At 42.7% G+C, this 26,593-nt stretch overlaps 1 protein-coding gene across 2 annotated transcripts; it reads right to left on the reverse strand.

Moving 5' to 3' along the window:
* Positions 1-1,102: 1,102 nt before the first annotated feature.
* On the reverse strand, positions 1,103-24,627 carry LOC132820442 (interferon-inducible GTPase 5-like). Of its 2 annotated transcripts, none has more exons than XM_060832581.1 (3): positions 24,534-24,627; positions 14,271-14,435; positions 1,103-4,747 (listed from the first exon to the last, which is right to left on the reverse strand). In XM_060832581.1, exons 2-3 carry the CDS (start codon positions 14,288-14,290, stop codon positions 3,508-3,510), a joined length of 1,260 nt encoding a protein of 419 aa, XP_060688564.1. In that variant the 5' UTR covers positions 14,291-14,435; positions 24,534-24,627; the 3' UTR covers positions 1,103-3,507. The 2 variants fall into 2 exon arrangements, with proteins under 2 accessions (XP_060688564.1, XP_060688563.1); XM_060832580.1 differs by lacking the exon at positions 24,534-24,627 and adding an exon at positions 20,421-20,696.
* Between the last annotated feature and the right edge of the window lie 1,966 nt (positions 24,628-26,593).

The raw sequence follows: 26,593 nt of genomic DNA on the forward strand, positions 1-26,593 counted from the left end.
TTATTTGACCTAGAGATCTGGATCTTATTTGTCCATTTTTGACTCACACTAAGCATGACTTTCATCCCCTCGAAAACAATACTCATATCATAGTCGAACCCCTAATTTCAGCTTCAACAAGCCATCCAAAAAATTGGACTTTTACACTAGTATGTACAGTTCTTAGGAATTGAACAGATAAGGATCTAAAAGTATCTGACAACTGGAGGAATCTCTTCATTTCAAAGATGTGGGTCAAATCTTTGGCCCTTGACATTGGTGATTTTGGAGGCAGGAAGGGCACCTCATTAGACAGAGAATTAAGTGTAGGAAGGCCCACGGTCAACTTTCCCATCCAGCAAATCATATCCATCCAATCGAGACCCTTGAGACCAAGTAATGGCCATTCAGGGGTCTTAGCTGACTGTTGCTGGGGTTAACCCCATGGCAAGCTGGCATGTTACTATGCAGCATACACTGTAGATGTTCTCCTGCTGCACAACCACCAAATGAAGGACCTGTGCTCCGAAAGCGAGTGCTTCCAATTAAACCTGTTGGACTATAACCTGGTGTTGTGTGATTTTTAACTTTGTACACCCGAGTCCAACCCCAGCATCTCCAAATCATGCAGACAGCTTGTCACCTCAGGAGGAATGGGCAAGGATCTCTTGATCCAAAGCCAATCAGTATCTGATCAAGGGATTAGACATCTCACAGGTGGGTGCTTGTCTGTCGTTGGACAGAGCCCCAACCAGAAAACCTACTCCCCTGCCACCCCATCACTTCCCTTTCTCCTAGTTCACCCTGCAATCCTTGGACTCTGAATGGGTGTATCTCCAGCAGGAGCCATGGCCTCCTCTATGACATGCCAACATAAGACCCATTGGCCTATGTTTAGTCAGCAGCTCCCTCCAAATGGGACCTCCATCCCTGTGCATCTGATTCCCAGGAAAGTCCACTTGTGGTTTTGCCACTGCCTAATTGAATTGTGATGCAGTGGGCCTTCCCTGGAAGAGGCAGTGTTAATCTCTCACTCACTCTCCTGCCTTCAGAAGTTTCTGATCATATTATGGAAGGAAACAAAACGCAAACATGTGGTAAGGAAGGAAGATTTCCAAAATGATTTGAACCCTTTGAACAATAACTTTATTAACAGTTTCCAAAATGATAATCAATTATTTATTGATAATACAGCATTTAAATGAGAACACTTTCTGATACAAATGTTAACATAAGCTGAACTCCAATGATATGGTAATGCCATAAAAAAAAGATGCAGAACATGAGCTTGATTGAAAATAAACTTGCCTTTTGTTTAATGTGTTGAAAAAGGGAGGATTGATTCAGAACAAAGGAATCTTGGACCTTGAGGATATTTTGTTATAGTCGTCTTCGCAATCACTGGTCCTCCTGTCTTATAGTATCTCAGCAGCTGGGACCCATGGGGGAACTGGCAGAGGGTAAGTGAGCAATATGGTCGTAGAGGTGAGTGTGTCAGCTTTAGCACAACATGAACCTTGGAAATACAAAGTTGTCAGTGGAAGGGTTTCTTTTATGAATTGTGTCCGTCAGTGACAATAGATTACAGTTTATAACAATATGGTTTAAGGTGAGGGGAAAGACTTAAAAAGGCCCTGAGGGTTATTTTTTCATGCAGAGGGTGGAACGTGTCTGGAATGAGATGCCAAAGGAAGTGGTGGAGTCTGGCACAATTACAACATTTAAAAGGCATATGGGTGGGGATATGAGTTGAAAGGGTTTAGAGGATATGCCAAATTTTGGAAAATGGGACTAGGCTAGATTGGAGTATTTGGAAAAATCAATGACTGCAGATGCTGGAAACCAGATTCTGGATTAGAGTGTGCCGGAAAAGCACAGCAGTTCAGACAGCATCCGAGGAGGAGGACGATCCTGCCTGAACTGCTGAGCTTTTCTGGCACCACTCTAATCCAAATTGGAATATTTGGTCAGTGTGGATGACTTGGACCATAGAGTCTATTCACATAGATATGGGAGCCTATGGGTAGCAGCAGCTTTATGATTCCAGTATCCTGTATTGTCTTCACTGGGAAGCTGCTGCTAACAGCATGTCTGCAATTTACATCTGCTTCAGTCAACCGACTAGCATGTGCAAATGCTTCCTCTGTATTGTGAGTCACATTCTTTGAAGCAAACAGTGGCAGTTTGTGGAAAGTTACTTTGAAGTGGTTTGTGGTCAGTTCTGAATGTTGTTTTGTCTCCTGGAAGTAGGTATTGATGAAAATGTTCACAAGCAAAGACAGTGGCCAGGCATTCTTTGTCCATTCGAGCATAACGTGTTTCGTTTCCGTTCATGTCCTGGAACTAAATGCAACCCGCTGATCTTGCTGCATCAGGGTTGTTCCAAATCCTGTCTCACTGGTACTGAGGAGTGGGCCCTTGATGCCAAGTGCAATCTCTCTCACATCACCTGTGCAGTTCATCTTTTTGGACCGTGTTTGGATCAAAGCTGCCACGAAGCCAGGAACTGTGTGGGCTTGGCAGAGCCCAGACTGAGCATCAGAGAGCAACTTTTTGTTGAGCTAGTGTTGTTTGATAGCAACATCACTTTGTTAATGATTGACAGGACATTGAAAGGGCAGATCATTCGGTCTGTGCTGCCATTTGTCAATTAGATTCCAATGTACAAATTGCTTAGGGCTTTGGCAGATTGTGGTGCTGGTGCCTTCAGTCGTATTGCTGCATGTTGTCAGGGCCCTTTGCCCTTACTTTATCCAGTGCCTTCATCCTTCATCATGTATACTGAGATCTGCAGAGAACTGAAATCTTTTCTGACACTTTTCTCTGCTTTGTGCAACAACTGTTCTAATGCCACGTGAGTGGGCTATAGACTGAATGTGCTGATGGGTTTAACAGCATTGGAAAATAAGCTTCCTCTTGATAAGGCTTTATACTGGGGTTGTTGTTTGCTGGGAGGAAGACTATACCTTAACACAGGTTTAAAATGTCATTGAATGATAGTTATGAGGATGGAAAAACGTACCAATGTGGAAATTACCCATAATCAAAAGTGAAACGCAGTCCCAGTGAGTTTTCTTTCTGTAGGAGTCCATTTCAGTCATAATGCTGTTGTCATATTTTAAAAGGGAGAATTACAGAGAAGGAGCTAAACGTTGGAACTGAATCCATCACCGTCAAAACGGACACACAGATATTTCAGACCACAGGAATGGGGGGCTGAATCGATGCATCCTGTGCTGGATGATTCCAGCAGCGAGGGACATTTATTTAAATTTGTATTTAATGAAGGGGCAGCCTGGGCGCAGGGAAGACATGAAATTAATTGGAGTCTAAAATTCTCCTGAACTTACACTTTGAAAAATATATTGTTCTGCAATAACATTTCCTTGATGTCAGGGAGGAATATTTTCACAAATGAGTTCAGTAACAAAGGAATACTTTAGAGCAGGCTTGCATCGACGCTGAGGGCTAGATCCCATTTACCCACCAGCTCCAGTATTCACTCACTGCACCGATGTTTGGTTTGGATCATTTTTCGGTCCCAAATGCAGCCATCACCACTTTCTGTGCACTCTCTGTAAGATCATCCAGTGCACCACTCAGCAGTTTGTAGGTCATAAGGAACGAAGACGCTGCTACGAAGATGGGACCAATCACTGGGATCAACCAAACGGCAAGCTCAATTGTTGGAACAGTCTCAGCAGCAGCACCCCAGGCCAATCTGTTTATGACATCAGGGGTTATCTCCCCCCCGACCAGGGGAGTTGTCACCACTGCTTTCAGATCCTCCACAGATTTCCCTGCCCTTTTGGCCAGACTTTGAAGAGATGAATCATTCAGACCCAGACATTGTTGGAAACGTACTATTTCTCCAATTACTATCCTAATGTCACAGCCCAGGGAGACTCCAGGAACTGGCACTACCCCAATTACCCCAGAAAGTATTGCCAACATCCAGATTCGTTTCCTTAGCTCTTTCCTTTTCTTCTCCACAATCTCTGAGTTTAAATTTGGAAGGGCGAGGATGTACATATTTTTCATAATATTTGTAGGGTCATCTTCCAGAGCTTTATTTAACAGACTAAAATCGTACAGATTCAGGTCAAAGTTTGATATCAGGAACACTCTGGGTGATGGGATCCCTGTCCTTTGCAGCTTGCTGACACAGTCATTCCTGATCTTCTTCAGTTCTTCCTCTTCATTAAATTGCTTCCCTCCCTTTCTGTTTGAATCAAGATCATTATCAATTTTAGATCGAACAAAATAGAAATTCTTCACAAGCCGTTTGATCTCTTTGGCAAGTTTTGAGTCATTTTCTGTGAATCGACAGGCTGAGATAATAACGACAAAATCATATTTGTTAAATTTCATTTCCTTCAGGTATTTATTCAGTGGCATTTCCAGGGATCCAATTCCTGGCAGATCCCAGAAACAAACATTTGGCAGGTTGGGATGTTTGTATCCCGTTGGCTCCATTGTGGTTTCTATGTTACCAACTTCAGCTGCTCCCTCATCATTGAACTGAAGTCCCCTCATCGCATTGATGAAGGAAGATTTCCCTGCACCTGATCCTCCTGTTACTGCAACATTAAGCTCGGTATTGTCCAGTTCAGTTATTTTCTGCTGTACCACTGTTTTAACCTTTTCAACTCCACCTGATTCATAATCAGACTTGAGTTTAGTGAGCTCTTCATCAGTGAAGAATGAAGAGTTTGAAGATTCCGCTGTTGCATTTTCCAAATGGTATGAAGTTTCAGCTTCTTGATCTCTGAAAGAAAAGTTTAAATAATCTTGAGAAATGCTCAGAGCCTCCTAACACACTTAATTTCCATTGGTTGTTAAAATGAAATCAATATTTTTAATATAGCTGATTGTGATGCCCAATTAATATAAAGGGTCTGAGCCGAACAATAAAATGAATGCCTGTCACCCATTTATGTTTAGGCCCATAGCTACCACATTTCAGGGTAATCATGTCCTCTCTCTCTCTCTCTCTCTCTCTTTCTGGACAGTAGCAACCAAATGTCTACCTCCACACCCCAAGTTTCTCTTCACCAATCTGTGAATCATCTTCCTTCATTCTATCTAAGCTCCCATAGGGGTGGTTCCAAACTGCTTTTTGTGAGGCTCAGGTGTTGTGATGGATCAAGTGGACTGAGGGTTGGTTAAAACCCAAACCCAGGGCCTTGCTGTTGAAGATACTCCTCTTGTGTTGAAGGACTGAAGAAGAGGAGAGTTTAATAGGGTAGAGGAGCTGTATGCCTTCCAGTATACTATCTTTATAAGCAACATTGCGCAAGTGTAATGTGTTGCACTGATTGGTTGTATTCTAGAGGAGGAAGACACAAAATGTTTTAGTTTGCATAAACCAAGGCAGCACGGACACATGGTATGTGTGAGAAGTCATAGATGATACCAGTCACATAACCAACCGCAAATGCAGGTGATGTAACCAGCCACAGAAACCTGGGCTTTGCAGTTTGGATTGGCAGCTAGAGTCACTATGATGCATCAGCAGGGCTGAGATCAAGGTGGATAGCATGTTCACAGAGGTAGTCAAACTGCAGGCTAGGATCTTACAGACAGAAAGGAAATGGGTGACTGTCAAACAGTCCCAGAGAACCAGGAAGAGAACCCTGATTGGCTTTCTAGTTTGAATATTGGTGAGGGCAGTGGTTCCTTGTATGAGTGCAGTCAGAGACAAGTTCATGGCTCTATGGGTGGTTCAGCTGGACAAGAGGGGAGAATGATAGAGGATTCATTAGGTAAGGGAACTGGCATTTGTGTGTTACTCCCTGGTACCAGGGCCAGCAGTGTCATTAGTGATTGCAGAACATTCTTCTGGGAGAAGCTGAACTGGTGGAGGTCGTGGTGCTTGTGACTTGGATAGGAACAGCAAATTTCAGGGAGCTGGAAACGAGATTGAAAAGCAGGGGCACTTAAGCAGTAACTTCAGAATTCCTTCCGTCTCATCTGAGAGTCAGCACAGAATTAGGAAAATGGACCTTGTGGCTGGGGAATCTTGTGGAGGGAGGGAGGGCATGGAGAAGATGAGCATCTTTGTAGGGAGATTCACTTGTGCTGCTGGGGGTTTAATGTGGTTTGGAAAGGGAAAGGGAAGCTGAGAAACTCCAATTTGAGTGAAACAAATCCACCAAAAAAAAAATCAGAATTAAAGGTATTGCATCTGAAGGCATGCTGTGCAGCATTCACAAAAGGTTAATAATGTGAAAGGACAATTTCAGGTAAATAGGTTTGAGTTAGTTGCAATTATAGAGATGCGGCTCCACGTGTACTAAATTTGGAAAGTGACTATCTAAGGATATTTGGCATTTATGAAGGACAGGCTAAAAAGGAGGTGACAAAAACTTCTGATAAAAGATGAAATCAGTACATTAGTAAGACAGGATCTTTGGTCAAAGGAGCAATATGTAAAATCAATTTGGGTGGAGTTACGTTGAGAACAAGGGCGAGCAAACGTCGGTGGATTTGGTTATCAGCCATTGTAAGACATGAATTATAGGGGGAGAATTAGGCCATTTGGCCAATTGGGGCTGCTCCACCTTTTCATCATGGCTGATATGTTTCTCAACCCCATCCTCCTGCCTACTCCCTTTCACCTGTGATCACTTAACTAATCTAAAACCTATCTCCATCTTAATGGCTTGGCCTCCACAGCCTTCTATGGCAATGAGTTCCACAGATTCCCCACCTCTGGGGAAATTCCTCATCTCTATTCTAAAGGATGTCCCTTCACACTGATAGGCTGTGCGCTGAGGTCCTCGTATCTCTTATGAGTGTAAACATGTTCTCCATTTCTGTCCAGGTTTCTCAGCATTCTGTAAGTTACAATGAGATGCCCCTTCATCCATCTAAACCCCATCAAATACAGAACTAGAGTTCTAAACCATTCCTCACATGATAATTTCTTCATTCCCAGGATCATTCTGATGAACCTCCTCTGCGCCCCCACTAAGGCCAGTATATCCTTCCTTACATTTGTGACCTAAAATTGCTCACAATATTTCAAATTCAATCTGATCAGAGCCTTATACAACATCAGCAGTACATCCCTGCTCCAGACATCTTGAAATGATAGCTAACATTGTATTTGCCTTCCTAACAGCCCGTTGAACCTGCAAGTTAACCTTCTGAGAATCCTGAAATAGGAACTTCTAAGGCCATTGTGTTTCAGATTTCCAAAGTCTTTCCCCATTTAGAAAATAGTCTACATATCTATTCTTCCTACCAAAGAGCATAACCTAACTTTCCCGAATTGTTTTCCATCTGTCACTCTCCTAGCCTCTCCAAGTGCTTCTGTGGCCTCCCCACCTCGTCATCAGTACCTGTTCCTCCACTTTTGCATCATCTGCAAACTTAGCAACAATGCTCTTTCATCTAAACCATTTATATGTAAAGTGGATAGCTGTGGTCTCAACACTGACCGTTACAGAACTCCACTAGTCACCAGCTAGCATCCTAGAAAGACCCTTTCAGCACTATTTTTTGCCTTTGGCTTGTGAGCCAAACCTCTATCCATGCTGGTACCTTTCCCCTAACAGCACAGGCTCTTGTTTTACTCAGCAGCCTCCTATGTAGCACCTTGTCAAAGGCCTTCTGGAAATTCAAATAGATCATGTTCATTGGTTTTCCTTCGTCTAACTTGCTTGTTACCTCTTCAAATAATTACAACAGATTTGTTGGATATGACTTCCTCTTGTTGAAGTTATGCTGACTCATGTACTTCCATATTTTTTCATGTACTTCCAAGTGCTCTGCAATCTCATCATTAATATTGGACTCTAAAATCCTACTAATGAGCTAGGTCAGGTTAACCAACCTGTAGTTTCCTGTCTTCTGCCCCCTTCCCTTTTTAAAAAGGGCTGTTACATTTAACCATTTTCCAGTTGTCTTTTACCCACCTTTACTCCAGTCATTCCTGACAAATCACCATCATTGCCTGTATAATCTCTACAGTTACAACTTTCAGAACTCTGGGGTCTCACCCATTGGTTCAGATGATTTATTCTCCTTCAGATCTTTCAGCTTCCCCAGCATCTTGTCCTTAGTGATGGCCACAACACTCACCTCTGTTCCCAACTGTCTTGAAGTTCTGGAATGCTGTTTGTGTCTTTCACCATCAAGACTGATGTAAAGCACCAATTCACTTCCCCAGCATTCCTTTGTTCCCCATGATGACTTCTCCAGCCTCATTTTCAACCGGTCTAATGTCAACTTTAGCCGCTCTCACACTTTATATAAAATGCAACTCTTGCACTTTATATCACTGGCTGCTTTACCCTCATATTTCATCTTCACTTTCTCTCTCTCTCTTCACCCACCACAGCACCCCCGCAACTTATTACTTTTTTAGTTACCCGCTGCTGGTTTTAAAGGCTTTCCATTCCTCTAGCTTCCTGCTCATTTACAACACATAATTTTGCTTTTGCATTTATACTGTCTCCATCTTCCCTTGTCAGTGATAGTTGTCACATCCACACCCTCATATTTTTCTTTTTCCTTGGGATTAATTTCTGCTGTGCCTCCCAATTTACCCAAGAAATTTCTACCATTGCTGCTCAACTCCCCTTCCAATCAACTCCGGCCTACTTCACCCTTATGTCTCTGTAGTTACCTTTACTCCTTCACATTTGTTTTATCTCCTCATTTATTTTCTGCCCCACATCCTGAATACTGCTAGGGGACCTGTACATAATGTCTTCATGGTCCTTTCTCCTTTGCGGTTCCCCAACTCTCCCCACCTGGCTATGATGGAATATAAATTCCACAATAATCTGGAAAGAAAAGCCAAATGATGGCCTTGAAACCATTGTCAATTGTTAGGAAAAATCCACATGGTTTCCTTTCCTTAGGAAAGGAAATCTACCATTCTTACCTGGTCTAGCCTACATGTGACTCCAGACCCACAGCAATGTGGTTGACTCTTAGGAATGGGTGATAAATGCTGGTCCAGTCATCTGGATGAATAAAAAAAATTCTACATCATCTTACTCTACATCGCTTCTTACTAACAATTAAATTTAATTTCTTACTAACAAGGCAACTCTACCACCTTAGTCTGTCTGCAGGTCCTGTCGATAATATGTGTATCCTTGGATATTTAGCTCCCAGTCCTGATCTCCTTGCATCCACGTCTTTGTGATGGCCATAATATCATACCCGCCAATTACAATCTGTTCTACATCTTCATTTAATTTGTTTTGTATTTTGCACACAGACCTGCATTGACTGCCCACCTATATGTCTGAAGTTAGATCCCTGACCCTTTCCATACTCTCTGTCCTATTACTTGTTCTGGAAACTTTAAGAACCTTTCCTAAGCTCTCCCAATCGCTTAGAGTGGCAAATGTAGTTTAATTTAGATCAACGTGAGGTGCTGCATTTTGGAAAGGCAAATCAGGGCAGGACGAATACACATAATGTTAAGGCCCTGCGGAGTGTTACAGAGCAAAGAGACCTTGGCTGTAAGTTCACAGTTCCTTGAAAGAGGAATCACAGATGGAAAGGGTGATAAAGAAGGCATCTGATACACTTGCCTTAATTAGTCAGTGCATTGATTATAGGTGTTGGGACATTGGTCAGGTGCTTTTGGAAGACTGTGTTCAATTCTGGTCTCCCTGCTATAGGAGAGATGTTGTGAAACTTGAAAGGGTTCAGAAAAGACATACAAGGATGTTGCCAAAGTTGGAGTGTCTGAGCTATGGGAAGAGGCTGAATAGGCTGGGGCCATTTTCCTTGGAGAGTTGGGGGCTGAGAGATGACCTTACAGAGATTTATAAAATCAAAAGGGGCATGGAAAGGGGTGAATAGCCAAAATCTATTCCCCCAAGGAAGTAGAGTCCAATAGTAGAGGGCCTAGGTTTAAGGAGAGGGGAAAGATTTAAAACAAACCTCTAAGGGGCAATGTTTTCACACACAGGGTGGTGCGTGTACAGAATGAGCTGCCAGAGAAGATGGTGAGGCTGGTACAAATAAAGCATTTAAAGACATCTGGATGGGTATATGAATAGAAAGGATTTGGAGGGAACTGGGCCAAATGCTTGCAGATGGGACTAGATTAACCTAGGACATCTGGTTGGCATTGATGAGTTGGATCAAAGCGTCAGTTTCCATGCTGTTTAGCTCTCTGACACTATGACTATAATTAGTTTAAAGTACTTGTGACCAACAATTAATCCTTTCCCTTAAGATTCTTGTCCCAGATCAGTTCAGGTGGAGGCTGATCCAATGGTAATATTCCTTCCTGTCCAAATACTGATGCCAGGACCTCACCAAATGGAAACCGTCTTACTCACACCATTTCTTTAGCTAACAGTTTGCTTTCCTAATTTTCTTTAATTTATGCAAATTCGCATATAGTTTTGGTATTATTCCAGAAACTACCTGCCTCATTTTTAGTCACACCCTCCTGTTCCTGACCACAGGCCAAATTTTAAATACTTAACCTATAGGGTGTGACTGCCACCAGAAACACATGTAAATCTCCCCCTCCCTGATATGTTTCAGTGACCAAAGCTTAGACTCCTGCTTATCAACACGGATTACCAAACTGTTGGGCATGTATAAATCATGAAACTCTTGTAACATAAATCATAGACTCTTGTAACGTGGTAACACAGCAATAATAGGCAACTCTAATTTACACATGGACTGGGTGCATCCAAACAGCACTGATGCTAATGAGGATGTATTCCTAGAGTTTGTAGAAGCAGTATATTGAGGAACCAACTCGGAATCGTGCTATTTTGGAATAGTGTCGCATAATGTGGAAGGGCTAATTCATAGTCTTGTCAAAAAGGAGCCTTTGGGAAATAGTGACCCTAATATGAGAGAATTTTGTATCTGATTTGAATGCAATGTATCGCATTCTGAAACTCAGGTTTTAAATCTGAAGAAACAAAATTAGGAAGTTAAGAGGGCCTCCCCTAGTTGTGGTGAAATGGGAAAATCCCTAAGAAAGTTGATGATAGGCAGGGGCTAGTATTGAAAGAAACATTATATGGTGTACACTGACATCCATTATTCTGAGGCTCAAACAATCCAAATGGAAGAGTAAATCACGGTTAACAAAATAAGTTAGAGATTGCATTTTTTTTTCCCTTTATTCATTCACAGGATGAGGGCTATGCTGCATTCATTGTCCATCCCACAGTTAAGAGTCACCCATACTGTTCTGGGTCTGGAGTCACAAGTAGGCCATTCCAGGTAAGTAGGGAAATTACCTTTGCTAAAGGACATTATTGAACCAGATGAGTGTTTCCAATAATGGATTCATCATTGTCATTAGATTGTTAGATCCAGATATTTATTGTATCCAAATTCCACCATCAGCCTTGGCGGGATTCAAACTCGGGTACTCAGAACCTTATCTGGATCAACAATCGAGCAAAAATACCACTAGGCCATTGCCTCCCCTAGTTAATCCAAGGAATTAGTTTATAAGGATGCCAGAAAAAAGTTATAAACCTGATGACTGGGAGGAATTTAGAACCTAGTGAAGAAGGACCAAGAAAAGATTTAAAAAGTGAAAACATGAATGTAAACAAGCAGGAAATTTAGAGATAGACAGTATAGTCTCCCTACATTCTCTCAGTATGAAGAAAAAGCTAGCAAGGACAAAGATAGGCATATTGCAGTTTGACATTGGAGAATTTACATTGTGCAGAACAAGGCAGAGAAACTAAGTTGTTACTGTATCGGCATTTGCAGAAGATACAAAAAATCTCCCAGAAATACAAACTGACCAAGAGATTGTGGAACTGAGGGACTATAAGAAATAAGATTCGTAAACAGTTAATGTTGGAAAAGTTAACTTGATTGAAGGTTGATAAGTTTCCTGGATCAGGTTAGCTTAACACCAGAGCGCTAATGCTGATGCCCAGACGGATACTCAATGTATTGGTGATTATCTTTCAAAATTCTGCAGATTCTGAAGGCATTCCTATGGACTGAGAAGAGCAATGTTACACCATTATTCACAAAGGGAGGAAGAGGGAGAACTACAGAGCTGTTACCTTGACGCCACTCATTGTTAAAATCTGTAAAAGATGTAATAAATGGGTATCTGGAAAGAATGATAAAATTGGTCAGAGTCTACATAGGCTTGTGAAGGAGAAGTCTTGTTGACAAACTCATTGGTGTTTCTTTGAGGTGATTACTTTTAGCATTGATCCAGGAGAATCAGTGGGTAGGGTGTATTTGGATTTTCAGCTCCCTTTTGATAAGGCCCCACATGGGTAAAATATACAAATATGGTTGAGACTTGGTTAACAGTGAGAAAGCAGAAATTAGGAAGAAATAGATTATTGTCAAAAGTCAGACTGTTTACCAGTGGGATTTGGTAAGGATCAGAACTTGATCCACTGCTGTTCACAAGATACAGAAATGATGTGGATGTGGAGAAAAATTGTCAGATTTCCAAAGTTGCTGAAGATACCAAACTGAAATAAGTTATGAAGAGGATACAAGGAGGCCTCAACAGATCTTGGACAGGCTCAGTGAATGGGTTAAAGTATGACAGACAATAACAGCATAGCATGTGGATCAGAGTAGGCCATTCAGCCCATTGAGTCTGTTCTGCTTTTCAATGAAATCACGGCTGATTTAGAAATCCACAAATCCTTTCCTATCTTATCCAAATAATCTGAAATCCCCTTAATCCTTCCTGGTCCTAGGTTCTCCCTCAAGAGGAAATAACTTTTCTTCATCTATCCCGTCAGCCTCTTAAGAATCCTATGTTTCAGTAAAGTCTCCCTACATTCTCCCAAACTGTAATGAGTACAGGCACAACCTACTCTCAGAAAAATCACCCCATTCCCATAATTGACTTGGTGAACCTTCCCTGAGCTGCGTTCAATGTCAGTACCTCTTCCCTAAGGCAAAGGGAATAAAACCCTTCCCAATGTTACAGCTATAATCTGACTTGTGCCTTGTATCATTTCAGCAAGGCCTCCATATTTTATACACTGTTTCCTTTGAAATAAAAGCTAACTCTACTTGCCTGCCCTGTCACCCACTGAATTTGTACTTTAGCTTCCTGTGATTCCTGTACAAGGATGCAAATTCCTTCTATTATGCAAAATTCTGCAGTCTTTCCCCATTTAGACAATATTCAGCTCTTCTGTACTTCCTCCTAAAATGCATAATCTTACATTTTCCACATTATAGTCCACCTACCAAATGTTTTGCCTGCTCACATAACCTGTCTAAATCCTTTGGTGGATTCTTTTTATCATCTTCACTGCTTGCCCCCATTCTATTTTTGTGTTACCTACACACTTCATTATAGTATATTCATTTACTTCATCCAAAGTCATTGGTTTATATTGTAAATAATTATGGTCCCCCAGCATTGATTCCTGTGGTATTCCACTAGTTACAGTGAAAATTCCCTCATTATCCTATCTTTCTATATTCTCTGTTTGCTAGCCAATCCTCTGCGCACACCACCAGTGCCATGGGTTCTTATCTTAATAAGTGGGCTTATGGGCAATCCCTTATTGAACATCTTTTTGAAAATTCAAATACATAGCATCCTCTACTTCCGATTTATCTATCTGGCTGGATGTCTCCCGAAAGAATTCTAATAAAATGTTTCAGGCAGGATTTCCCTTTTGGAAAACATGGCTGTCTTTGCATGGCTGCTCAGAGTCAACATTTTCCCATTGACAGACGTTAAAATGGAATTGCACAGGGATTTAAGACCAGGCATAAAGGTGCACTTCTATAAATCCTTGTTGAGATCTCAGTTGACATATTGTGTCTAGTTTTAATCCTCTTTAAAGGAGGGATATACTTTCGGAGAAGGAGTGCAATGGAACTTCATCACATTAATTTTGTGATGGTAGGATTGTCTTATGAGGAGCATTTGAAGAAACTACAGTTCACAGAGGGTTGACCGCATTGTATCTGATTTTAAAAATCAGACCACGCATGACAGATATTTATATATATATAAGATGGCTTTTGAGTCTAAAACCTGGAACATAGTCTCCAGTTAAGAGGGAGACCATTTAAAATGAGGATGAATGCCTTCACTTAGATGGTGTTAAGACATTGTAATTTGCTGTCCCAGAGGGATGTGGAAGCTCAATCCTGGAGCATATTCACGACAGATGTCAACTGAGTTCTGCAGAACAATCACATGGAGATCATGCAGATCAACAATGATCTAATTTACTAGAAGACCAGGCTCCATGGGCTGAATGCCCTTTTCCTGTTTCTATGTTCCTTTGAGCCTATGGCAGAATACGAGGAGTTTCTTGACCAACCTGGAGCTGGCTCCTCCCATCCTCCCTCTGTGTCTCTCACTGCTTTCCCCGTCTGACTGCCCAATGATTCCAGAGAACCCTCCTCAGAAAGGGGGGAGGGGCCAGAGGGCTCGTAGCTCCTCTCGCGATGTCACTTCTTTGTCTTTAGTTGTGTTCGGTTTTCTCCTGTTAGAGGGAAGTAGAGAGAGTGAGTTAATGCATCTAAAAATGGACAATGTTGTAGCAACGCAATTTGGAAAGGTGTAGATTCAGAAACAATAACAATGGTGAAGAGTCGTGTAGGCAGACACAAATAGGCAGGGAAGAGAGGGATATGGGCCATGAGCAGGCAGACAGGATTAGTTCAGAATGGCATCATGGTGCAGACCAGGTGGGCTGTTGGGCTATGTTCTGTCAGCTAGGATCCCCTACCCACTCAGATTATCTAAATTATGAGACTACAGCAAAGAGTTATGGAGAGAAAGTTTCCAGCTAAAAACTGTTACCAAGGAGAGCACAAGTTAGTGCCAACTTTATACACTTAACCATTAACATTTACTTCTCACATATCCATTGCAATGGCAATTGTATTGCACTTTGCATTTATCTCTGCCTTGCCAGTAATGCTCGCCTTGGTCCTGCATTTGTATCTGATATTGGATAATAAATGAATTGAGGGAACATGTTCGTCATCGATTGGGATGTAATTAAAAGGTCAATGAATGGCAATTTTAAACAGATGAAGAGAGTGTGATCAGTGACTGAATTTCAAACTTGTGAATACAAGGGACTGGGAATGGGGTCAGCTCTGACTCAATAGGTTTCACACTGTCTGATTCACAAGGCTATGCATTCAATTCCACCTTTAGTACCTGAACTCAGAAATTACACCTGGCATATCTGATGACAAATCACTACCTCCAGGCACTACTTCAAGCAAGAGCTGGGAACTTGTCCCCAGTATACCAGCCAATACTCATCAGCCAGATTTCTGGGTCACATGACTAAATTGTTCACTGTTTAGTTCAACCTGTCTTCTTGACTTGGAATCAAGTCAATGTCCAGTCAGGAAAGACCCTAGAAATGTTATTACAGATTCAGAGTTGTACAGCATGGAAACAGACCCTTCAGTCCTATTCTTCCTTGCTGACCAGATATTCTAAATTAATCTAGCACCATTTGCCAGCATTTGGGGAATGTGGGAAGCAGAAGTGTTGACGATGTTGACTAAAGCAAGACTACCTAAGTCTGAGCTGCACTGTGTTAGAGAGGCAGTAGCAGCAGGAAGTCACTCTCTAAACCTTTCCTATTTATGTACTCAGCCAGATGCCTTTTTCAATATTGTAATTGTACCAGCCTCCACCACTTCCTCTGCCAACTTATTCAATTCATGCACCACCCTCTGCGTGAAAATATTGCCCCTTAGGTCCCTTTTAAATCTTTCCCCTCTCAGCTTAGAGCTATGCCCTCTAGTTTTGGACTTGCCCACCCCAGGAAAAAGGCCTTGTCTATTCACCCTATCCATGCCCCTCACGATTTTGTAAACCTCTATAAGGTCATCCCTTAGCCTCTGAGATTTCAGGGAAAATAGCCGCAGACTATTCTGTCTCTCCATATTGCTCAAACCCTCCAACCCTGGCAACATCTTTTTAAGTCTTTTCTGAACCCTTTCAACTTATGCAACATCCTTCCTATAGCAGGGAGACTAGAAATGAACACAGTATTCCAAGAGAGGCCTCACCAATGTCCTGCAACATGACCTCCCAACCCCTATACTCAATTCACTGGCCAATAAAGTCAAGCTTATCAAATGCCTTCTTCACTATTCTACCTATAACTCCACTTAAAGGGACTATGAACATGCACACCAAAGTCCATTCATCAATCCATCACAGGACCTTACCATTAAGTGAATAAGCCCAACCCTGATATGCCTTTCAAAAAAAAGCAGCATCTCATTGTTTATCTCAATTAAACCCCTCTGCCACTCCTCAGCCCATTGGGCTCTTGATCAGATGGGTCAATGGACTGAGATAACCTTCGCTGTCCACTACACCTTCAATTATGGTATCATTGCAAACTTACTAATGTTGACGGTAAATAGAGAAGTTAAACGGAAATCAGTGGATGTAGTTTTCAAGAGATGTTTCAGAATACATTTGTAAGAGAAGATTTGAGTTTATTTTTACCATCAGATAACTGAAAGTGCTTCTCAACCAAAGATATTGAAATGGAATCCCTGTTCGAAAGCAAATTTACTCAGCAAACTCCCACAACCAACATGACAATGCCTAGATAATCTGCTTTTGGAACACTGGGGTGTAGATGAAAAAAATAATGACACTTGTAGAACTATAGAAGTTATAGGACTTATAGAACTTAAACTTATCAAAGTTTGGTCAGAAAACAGTCGATTTGATCTCCATTTGTCAAACATGACAGTGTTCAGAAAATGTTTACAACAATGCAGCCAGAGATGGAGGGTTTGAGCTATAACAGAGACTGAATAGCAAGTGGCTATTTTCTCTGGAGTGTCAGAGGCTGAAGGGTGACCAAATAGAGGTTTATAAAGTCATGAGGGGCATGAATAGGGTCTTTTCCTCAAAGCAGGAGTGTCCAAAACTAGAGGGCAGAAGTTTAAGATCAGAGTGGGAAGATTGAAAAGGGGCCTGTGGGGTAGTCTTTTACCACAGAAGGGTGGTGCGTGTATGGAATGAGCTGCCAGAGGAAGTGGTGGATACTGGTCCAATTACAGCATTTAAATGGCATCTGGATGGGTACATGAATAGGAAGGGTTTAGAGGGATATAGACCAAAGGTTCGCAAATAGGACTCGATTAATTTAGGATATCTGGTCGGCATGGATGGGTTAGTCCCTGATGTACACATCTATGACCCTATATTACAAAAACTGTATAGAGCTGCTGCAGAGTAGATTGGTCTTTCCTCAGATCTGAAACTGATAGCAGTGGACGTTATTCTATAACTGTACATAGCTCCAATTAAATTCATCTACTACTTTCTTCTTACTGGAACTGATTTGGTCTTAATTAGTTTACCACAAGTCTTCATTCATCTTCATGTATTTACCATCTTTAAATCTGACACATTAAGGATTACTCAGTGCTGTTATTCACTAAGGTTGGGTTGCAGCTGGTATTAACAACTAATTTCAGCAACACAGGAAGAAAATCGTTCAAAAGCAAGTGTTCAATATATCAGCAAGTGTAACTAGTGGGACATATTGAGAAATACCTCACAACAGCAAAATCCGGCACATACTGATCGACATGTCTTATTTCATTTCTTTCTTGGGCTCCTGTTCTGGAATTACTACTGCTGTACAGGAGCTTTTTCACAGTCAAGGGCTCATCCATTACAGGACCATGATTTTTAAGTGACTCCTGACTTCCATCATGACGTTTTGCCTCTTTTTCTGTAATTCTACCAAGTAAACCTCTGGTAAGGAGTGGGAATTCATTGTGCCAGGAAGAATCAGCAGGATTAACTGTGTTGAAGGCTGCAGCCAACTCAAAGGATTTTTTCATTGAATCATGGGGATATGGTGTCAGTGGCTGGCCAGCATTTATTGCCAGTCTCTCGCTACCCTTGTGGAGGTGGTAGTGAGTTGCTTTTTTGAACTGCTGCAGTCCATGTTCTGTCAATCCATCCACAATGCCCTCAGGGAGAGAATTCCAGGAAATGTGAAGGAATAGTAATATATTTCCAAGTCAGGATGGAGTGTGACTTGGAGGGAAATTTGTAGGGGTGGTGTTCCCATGTATCTGCTGTCCCTATCCCTCTCATTGGTCATGATCAGGGGCTTGGAAGTTTTAGCCAAATGCAGTCTTGATGTCAATGACTTGCACTCTCACCTCCCCTCTGGGATTTATCTCTTTGTGCATGTTTGAACATGGTTCAAGGAGGCTGCTCACCACCACATTCTCAAGGACAACTAGGGCTGTGTACTGTCATAGAGATGTACAAAATGGAAACAGACCCTTTGGTCTAACCCGTCCATGCCGACCAGATATCCCAACCCAATCTAGTCCACCTGCCAGCACCTGGCCCATAGCCCTCCAAACCCTTCCTATTCATATACATATCCAAATGCCTCTTAAATGTTGCAATTGTACCAGCCTCCACCACTTCCTCTGGCAGCTCATTCCATACACACACCACCCTCTGTGTGAAAACGTTGCCCCTTAGGTCTCTCTTATATCTTTCCCCTCTCACCCTAAACCTATGCCCTCTAGTTCTGGACTTCCTGACCACAGGGAAAAGACTTTGCCTATTTACCCTATCCATGCCCTTCATAATTTTGTAAATCTCTATTAGGTCACACCTCAGCCCCCACCATTCCAGAGAAAACAGTCCCAGCCTGTTCAGCTTCTCCCTATAGCTCAAATTTTCTAACCCTGGCAACATCCTTGTAAATCTTTTCTGAACCCTTTCAAATTTCACAACATCTTTCCGATAGGAAGGAGACCAGAATTGCATGCAATATTCCAACAGTGGCCTCACTAATGTCCTGTACAGCCGCAACATGACCTCCCAACTCCTGTACTCAATACTCTGACCAATAAAGGTTTGCATACCAAACGCCTTCTTCACTATCCTATCAACTTGCAACTTCACTTTCAAAGGAACTATGAACCTGCACTCCAAGGTCTCTTTGTTCAGCAACACTCCTTAGGACCTTACCATTAAGTGTATAAGTCCTGCTAAGATTTGCTTTCCCAAAATGCGGCACCTCGTATTTATCTAAATTAAACTCCATCTATCACTTCTCAGCTCATTGACCCTCTTCACTGTCCACTACACCTCCAATTTTGATGTCATCTGCAAACGTACTAAATGTACCTCTTATGCTCACATCCAAATCATTTATGTAAATGACAAAAAGTAGAGGACCCAGCACTGATCCTTGTGGCACTCCTTTGGTGACAGGCCTCCAGTCTGAAAAACAACCCTCTACCACCACCATCTGTCTTCTCCATTTGAGTCAGTTCTCTATCCAAATGGCTAGTTCTCCCTGTATTATGAGATCTGACCTTGTTAATCAGTCTCCCATGGGGAACCTTGTCAAACGCCTTACTGAAGTCCACATAGATAACATCTACTGCTCTGCCCTCATCAATCCTTTGTTACATCTTCAAAAGACTCAGTCACATTTGTGAGACATGATTCCCCACGCACAAAGTCATGTTGACTGTCCCTAATCAGTCCTTGCCTTTCCAAATACATGTACATACTGTCGCTCAGGATTCCCTCCAACAACTTGCCCACCACCGAGGTCAGGCTCGCTGGTCTATAGTTCATTAGCTTGTCTTTACCGCCCTTCTTAAACTGTGGCACCACATTTGCCAACCTCCCGTCTTCCAGCACCTACCCTGTGACTATCGATGATACAAATATCTCAGCAAGAGGCCCAATAATCACTTCTCTAGCTTCCCACAGAGTTCTCGGGTACACCTGATCAGGTCCTGGGGATTCATCCACCTTTACCCATTTCAGCACTTCCTCCTCTGTAATCTGGACATTTTGCAAGATGTCACCATCTATTTCCCGACAGTCTATTTCTTCCATATCCTTTTCCACAGTAAATACTGATACAAAATATTCATTCAGTATCTCCCCCATTTTCTGCGGCTCCACACAAAGGCCGCCTTGCTGATCTTTGAGGGGCCCTATATTCTAACTTTAAAGTCATACATGATGACATTTAAACCACAAAGTAATTTTCAGCCAACGAGATATGCACACTCAGCATTCGCGCCCAATATTAAAAGTTCAGACTAATTTCATGCGTTTGTTTTTAAACCCTACGGATAAGGAGACACAAGATGATTTGTCCATATTGTCAAAGACTCCGAAGCAGTTTCTCAATGTTAACTTTCTGCTGAGTCCAGTCTCCACATCCTGTCACTTGAAAACAACTCACTCCCTTCTCAAAAGCACGAGACATTTCCTACAGTTTGCTCCGGGAACAGTTTCACTTAGACTTGGCCTCCTGAAGAATTCTTATTGTAAAACTTCAGAGTTCGAGGGGTGAAGCAGATCGATAGAGCCAGACTCTGCCCAAGTTGTGCTGTAATCCTGTTTAAATTTAAATGCAATTCTCTCTGAATGTGACAGCTGCACTGTTTTGTTTCCATTTCCTGGTCCTTACCTGCACTGTTTCCGTGGAGGGGGCGAATTTCTCCGTGTAGTTCACACTGAATGCACACCGAGATGTCTGTGATCTCGGCGTCGCCCTCACTTTGTCAGTATTGCTGGAAAAGCGCAGCAGGTCAAGCAGCATCCAAAGAGCAGTAGAGTCGACGTTTCGGGCATGAGCCCTTCTTCAGGAATGAGGAGAGTGTGTCCAGCAGGCTAAGATAAAAAGTAGGGAGGAGGGACTGGGGGAGGGGGCTAATATAAAAAGTAGGGAGGAGGGCCTAGGAGGTCTTAGCCCCCCGCCCCTAGTCCTTCCTCCCTACTTTTTATATTAGCCCCCTCCCCCAGTCCCTCCTCCCTACCTATTATCTTAGCCCCCTCCCCTAGTCCCTCCTCCCCACCTTTTATCTTAGCCCCCTCCCCCTAGTCCCTCCTCCCTACCTATTATCTTAGCCCCCTCCCCCTAGTCCCTCCTCCCTACCTTTTATCTTAGCCCCCTCCCCCAAGTCCCTCCTCCCTACCTTTTATCTTAGCCTGCTGGACACACTTTCCTCATTCCTGAAGAAGGGCTCATGCCCGAAACAACGATTCTCCTGCTCCTTGGATGCTGCCTGACCTGCTGCGCTTTTCCAGCAACACATTTTCAGCTCTGATCTGCAGTCCTCACTTTCTCCTCACTTTGTCAGTAAACAAGGAAGCTCGATATTTAAATACAAATTTTGAAAGTCAATGGGCAGCAAATCTGACCAATGAAAATCAAAGGCCAAGCAAGGTCACTTGTTACTGGGGAGATTTTGCTTTTACAGGTTACACAAAAAATGAGAATCTAAACAAAACACAACTTTACCCCAGACAAGAAGTTGGGAACTGGTATCTGCTTGAATTTCAGATGCAGCCACTGGGCTGGATAGTTGGAGATGGGTGGGTTCAAACAATTCCTATTTGACGAAATGACTTTGCTCTGTTTAAAAGTAGCCCTTTAGCTCCATGAAGTTTCACTTTCCGGGAATTCAGTTCATGAAAAGAATCTGTACATCACTCAGCTCAGGAACACGTCAGCAGTTTCGATTGAAATTTCACCAACAAACAAAGATCAAACACCAGCCAACACTTAACCGGTTAAAGGACAAACGGCTCCTCAAAGCCAACCTCTCAATCTCTGATTATAAAGACATTTTTAATCCATCTGTTCAGACATATTATAACATATCTCTACAGAAACTGGGAGTCGAAGCGACACTTTCTAGCCAACAAGTAGGGGTCACTACCACTGCACTCCGAGTCTCTGATCTGATTAAATATTTACCTGTTGCACAACTGTAAACATTAGCAGAGTCTGCTCTGTTATCCCCATCAGAAACAAACATATTGCTGACTGACCTGGGGTTCATGCAGCAAAACAGAATGGGGCAGCAAGGTGGTGGGACTGAAGCCCTGGCACATTGGGTGCTGAGTTGTCATACTGCTCTAGTTGGTGGTGACATTGGGGTTATGTATACAAATCCATCGTGTCCAGTTGACCAATGGAATTCAAGAGAAAAAATGGTGCAAGCAACCAATGTGATCAACCAATGTCCTCCAGGCAAGAGGACTGATCATGTGGAATGTCCTGCTGGATTGTATGGGGAGTGTTTAACCCAGAGATTTGAACAGGGAGCTGAATTGGTCCTAAGCTGGGCCAGTGAATGATCCATATGAAGCCTGTTGGCCAGCAGTTAATGAATGCCCAGCCTTGGTGATGCAGATTGGTTTCAGGGTCTGGTAACTGAGTCGGGGTTGAGGGCAATAGCCTACCGAGATCGGGACCCAGGTAATGCACCAGGAAATGGGTTCGAATACTGCCAGGATAGATGGTGAAATGTGAGTTCAATAAGAAATCTGGAATGAAGAGTCTCATGGTGACCAAGAAACCATTGCCAATTGTTGGGAAAAATAACCCATCTAGTTCACTCATGTCCTTGAGGAAAGGAAACTGCTGTCCTTATTTGGTCGAGAGTAGACAAGCAGGATGCTGGAGGAACACAGCAAGCCAAGCAATATCAGGAGGTGGAGGAGTCAATGTTTCAGATATAACCCTTCTTCAGGAATCAAGGTGGGAGTAGTGGATACTGCAAATAAATGGGGATGGGCCGAGGGTGGGGCTGGTGGTTTATAGCTGGGGAGAGGGTCAGAATAGTGAAGTAGTGATAGGGGAATACAGGTGATGGACACGACCTGTTTGGTTTGTGGGAGAAATGAATCTGGTTTGTAGATACAAGGAAGGGTGAATCAGAGGAAAGGAAGGGAGGATGCGAAGCTGGAGATAGAGTTGGAGGATGGTTGGGAAGGTTGTTATCCAGTCTGGCCAACATGTGGTACTGCAATGTGGTTTGCCATCTGGGCAATTAGGCATAGCAATAAATACTGGTTGGCCAGTGATGTACATCTTGTGAATGAATTGTAAATAACCCTCGATGTCTTGTGTGTGGGAGAGACAGCCTGTCTGGGTTAGCTATCCATTATTGCTGTCTCTTCGAATGATCCTTAATCCTTGGATCTGCTGGACCTATAACTCCAGCCCCATACACTATCAATGATTCTTACTGTGCTCATAAAATAAATAAGGTTGGAACAAAAACAAATTGCTGGAAAATCTCAGTGGGTCTGACATCAACTTTCGAGCGAAATTAGAGTTAATGTTTCAGATCCAATGACACATCCTCAGAATGGAACAGGATTAGTCTGCAGTTGGTGATTCATTGACGGCTGGATATGAGACCTGAGAGGTGGGGGAGCTCTGTGATTGGCTGTGATTATGTTAACAGACAGGGTCATTGACCAGGTGGTTGCATTGGGGTCCCTGTACCTCACCCATCAGACTGTGATCAGCAGAGACTGCCTGTTTTAGGGAAATATTGCAGATAACTACACTGCTTTGATCTTCATAGATTGTGATATGATGCTTTTTCTTATCCTCAGAAAAGCTGAATGTATTTACTTGGTAAAGATCCTACATGCTGATAGCAAGGGATGTCCTCTTGGGATCATTTATTGATCTGAAGTAAAGTTGCCTGTGGTGTTTAACCAGTTGTAATTCATTGCGGGTGTAGCTCACTAATGAATCCCAGAAGAAAATACTTGCCTTCTTTTACTTTTTGATAGTCATTGGCATTCTAAAATTTAAATATAGTGACTTACTTGTTACTTTGTTGGTTCACTGTTTTGTCTCTGTATGTTCCTTCCTTTGCTTCTATTTAACTCTGCTTTTAATCATTGATAGACTCAGCAAAACATGCTGGCACTAAGTCTCTGTATTTAAGAAATAAAAGGACTATTTAAGCAGGTTTCACTCACTAGATAGAGCATGCAGAGGGTAAGGTTTTGGCTCGACAATGAAGGAAACATTGTGGCAGTGCCAACCAACCAGTGCCTACAGGTGAGCGTCCTTAGGTTAGGAAATCGCTTTTTCGTGCTCCAGCAGTGCTCGGGGTAACAAGGGTCAGCCACAGGGATGGGGTATTACTATGTGACACCACTGCCTTCCGCTGTTGGATCACTCACTCAGGGATTTTGAATGAGGGCCCATTCCCCCCTCCCCGCCCCGCCCCCACCCCACCCCCCTGCAATGTCACTCCCTCCCGCGAGAGGATGAAGAAAATGAAAATGAGAAATAAAGAAGATAAAAAAGGTTGGGAAAGAAAGGAGGAAGCGGCCACCTGGAGCCAAGGAGCCTGGACAGTGCAACTGCCTCTATTCTATCCTCATACACTGCTGTCTCTGACCTGAAGGCACAGATCACCCGCTGCAGAGAATAATCAGTAAACCCTACCTCTCGTTCGGTGGTAATCCCTGTTCCAGTACATACACGGCTCTCAACATTTCATCCAAAATCCTTTCCTGCAGTTGGTTTTGCCTGTACAAGTATCATTTTAAATCACACCTATTAAAGCTAACTAATCACATTGAGCAACTAATGCCTTGAACACATCCAGAACGTGAAGTACAGTGAAGATTGAAAGAATGGAAAGCACTTGGAACAGCTGTCAAAACTGAGCTGTAACTTAGGTAAAACTTGTTCAATATGAACCTCCCTCGTCATTTCACTAACTCCCCGTCCCCAGTTTATGGCTTGATCTTTTGTCCTTACCTGTGCTACTTCCTTGAAGGAGAGTCTGTCAGTGAAGTTCTCCCACTGTCAGCACCTCAATGCAGAGTGACTGCTCGTGCTGCTTCACTGTCTCTCTCACACCAGGGACACTGAGCAACTGGGTACAGAACAGGGACTGTTACATTCTGTCAGATTATACCGATTACTGTGCACTGTCCAATGAGAATCACACACAATGAATGCTCACTTGCTGCCGGGTAGATTATATTTTTATAGTTTGTGATTCCTGAACTTATTTCTCCTTTATTCTGAGCATTATCCTAATTCTTAACTGAACTGGGAAGTCCCTTTGCCAAGCAAAGGATTATAGTTTATCCTGAAGGACGCTTCATTTAAAATAACAGAAGCTTTTCATTGCACAGGTATAGTTTCCCATCGCTTTGTACATCCACTAAGATATCAATTCTGTCTGAGAATAAGAGAGAGGAGCAGAATTAGGCCATTCAGCCAATCGAGCCTGCTCTGTCTTTCAATCTTGGCTGAATTACCTCTTAAACCTACTCTCCTGCCTTCTCCCCAGTTCTGTTGCTTTGGGGGTCATTTGAACCTCTCAGGGCAGATGAGGTGTTTCTCTGCAGGCAGCAGGCTGAAACACTGGAAAATACTGGCATTAGTGCTAACCAAAGAACCACCATCTATTTCATATTTGTCCCTCATAAGGTCACATTGTGTGAGCATGACAGTAACTCTCAACACATAAATCCTTGGCACTAGCTTCGAGATGATGGGTTAGGCATGTAGTCTGGGAGAAAGTGAGGACTGCAGATGCTGGAGAGTCAGAGTTGAAAAGTGTGGCACTGGAAAGATACAGCAGGTCAATCAGCATCCAAGGAGCAGGAGACATTGTGCTGTGAGTGGTTACTCCCTGATCATGAAGGTACAGTATTGTTTTGACAGTAAAGCTCACGCTGCAGAAACGGATTCATGACACCATTTTCCATGACACTTGGTTTGCAAAGCAGTGACATGTCATACATTTCTGAAAATGTGTTGCTGGAAAAGTGCAGCAGGTCAGGCAGCATCTAAGGAGCAGGAGAATCGACGTGCCAGTAGTGGAGGTTGGGTTGGTGGGGGGCGTGGACCTGATGAGGAAGTTACGGAGGGAATGGTCTTTTCGGAACACTGATAGGGGAGGGGAGGGAAATATAACCCTGGTGGTGGGGTCCGTTTGGAAGTGGCGGAAATGACGACAGATGATACGATGTATATGGAGGTTGGTGGGATGGTAGGTGAGGACCAGTGGTGTTCTGTCCTGGTCGATGTGTCTGTGGTAGCAAGTCTGTTTGAGAATGTGGCTGAAGAGCTTCTGGGCAGAGGAGATGACCTCCTTTGATTCTCCTGCTCCTTGGATGCTGCCTGACCAGCAACACATTTTCAGCTCTGATCTCCAGCATCTGCAGTCCTCACTTTCTCCCATATCATACATTTCACCTTGGCAGGTAACATTGTATTCCAATTCAGAATATGTGGTGGGATATTTATCTTATTCATCAGTTTCATTTGGTCAGATTCCCATCAGTCTTATTAAGATAAACAAAAGTTCACAAATATACAATAAACATTGCAAGAAGGGTGAGCTTTTGGTTAGAAGAAAGTATTGTTAACAAGAATTGATGTGTTTGGATGCATGTTCGTGAAAATCAATTTATCGAAAAGAATTCCAGTGAAGCAGAATGCAACAGTATGATATTTGACAGCAGTTACAGATACAGCAATGATAATGTTTAGATCAGTAATTCTGCATCATAAGATTTGCATTGAGTGGGCATAACTCAGTCCCTCATCTTTTCTCTCTGCAGTATCTGATTTGCTGTTGCGATTTCTTCCCAATCATTTTTCCTGTTCTGAGCAGCTGGACCTGACATCATTCTGACATTGAGTTTCACCCATTGTAATGACAGGAATCAGTGATGGGTGTCTGGAATGATGGAATATACATAATCCAACAGGGTATACAGAACTCTACCACACCATAATCCTTTGAGTGAAGTAATTTCTCCTCCTCTCAATCCAGAATGATTGTTGCTTTATGCTAAGAT

The sequence above is a fragment of the Hemiscyllium ocellatum genome, chromosome 11 (genome assembly GCF_020745735.1).
Source record: "Hemiscyllium ocellatum isolate sHemOce1 chromosome 11, sHemOce1.pat.X.cur, whole genome shotgun sequence".
Classification (NCBI taxonomy): domain Eukaryota; kingdom Metazoa; phylum Chordata; class Chondrichthyes; order Orectolobiformes; family Hemiscylliidae; genus Hemiscyllium; species Hemiscyllium ocellatum.

What these genes read in the sequence shown, in the direction of transcription:
- LOC132820442 (XM_060832581.1), bottom strand. Translation starts at nt 14,290, where the DNA reads ATGGGAGGAGCCAGCTCCAG. An exon ending in ATGGGAGGAGCCAGCTCCAG is followed by an intron (nt 4,748 to 14,270) that starts GTTGGTCAAGAA and finishes CTTTTCTTTCAG; the next exon opens with AGATCAAGAAGCTGAAACTT.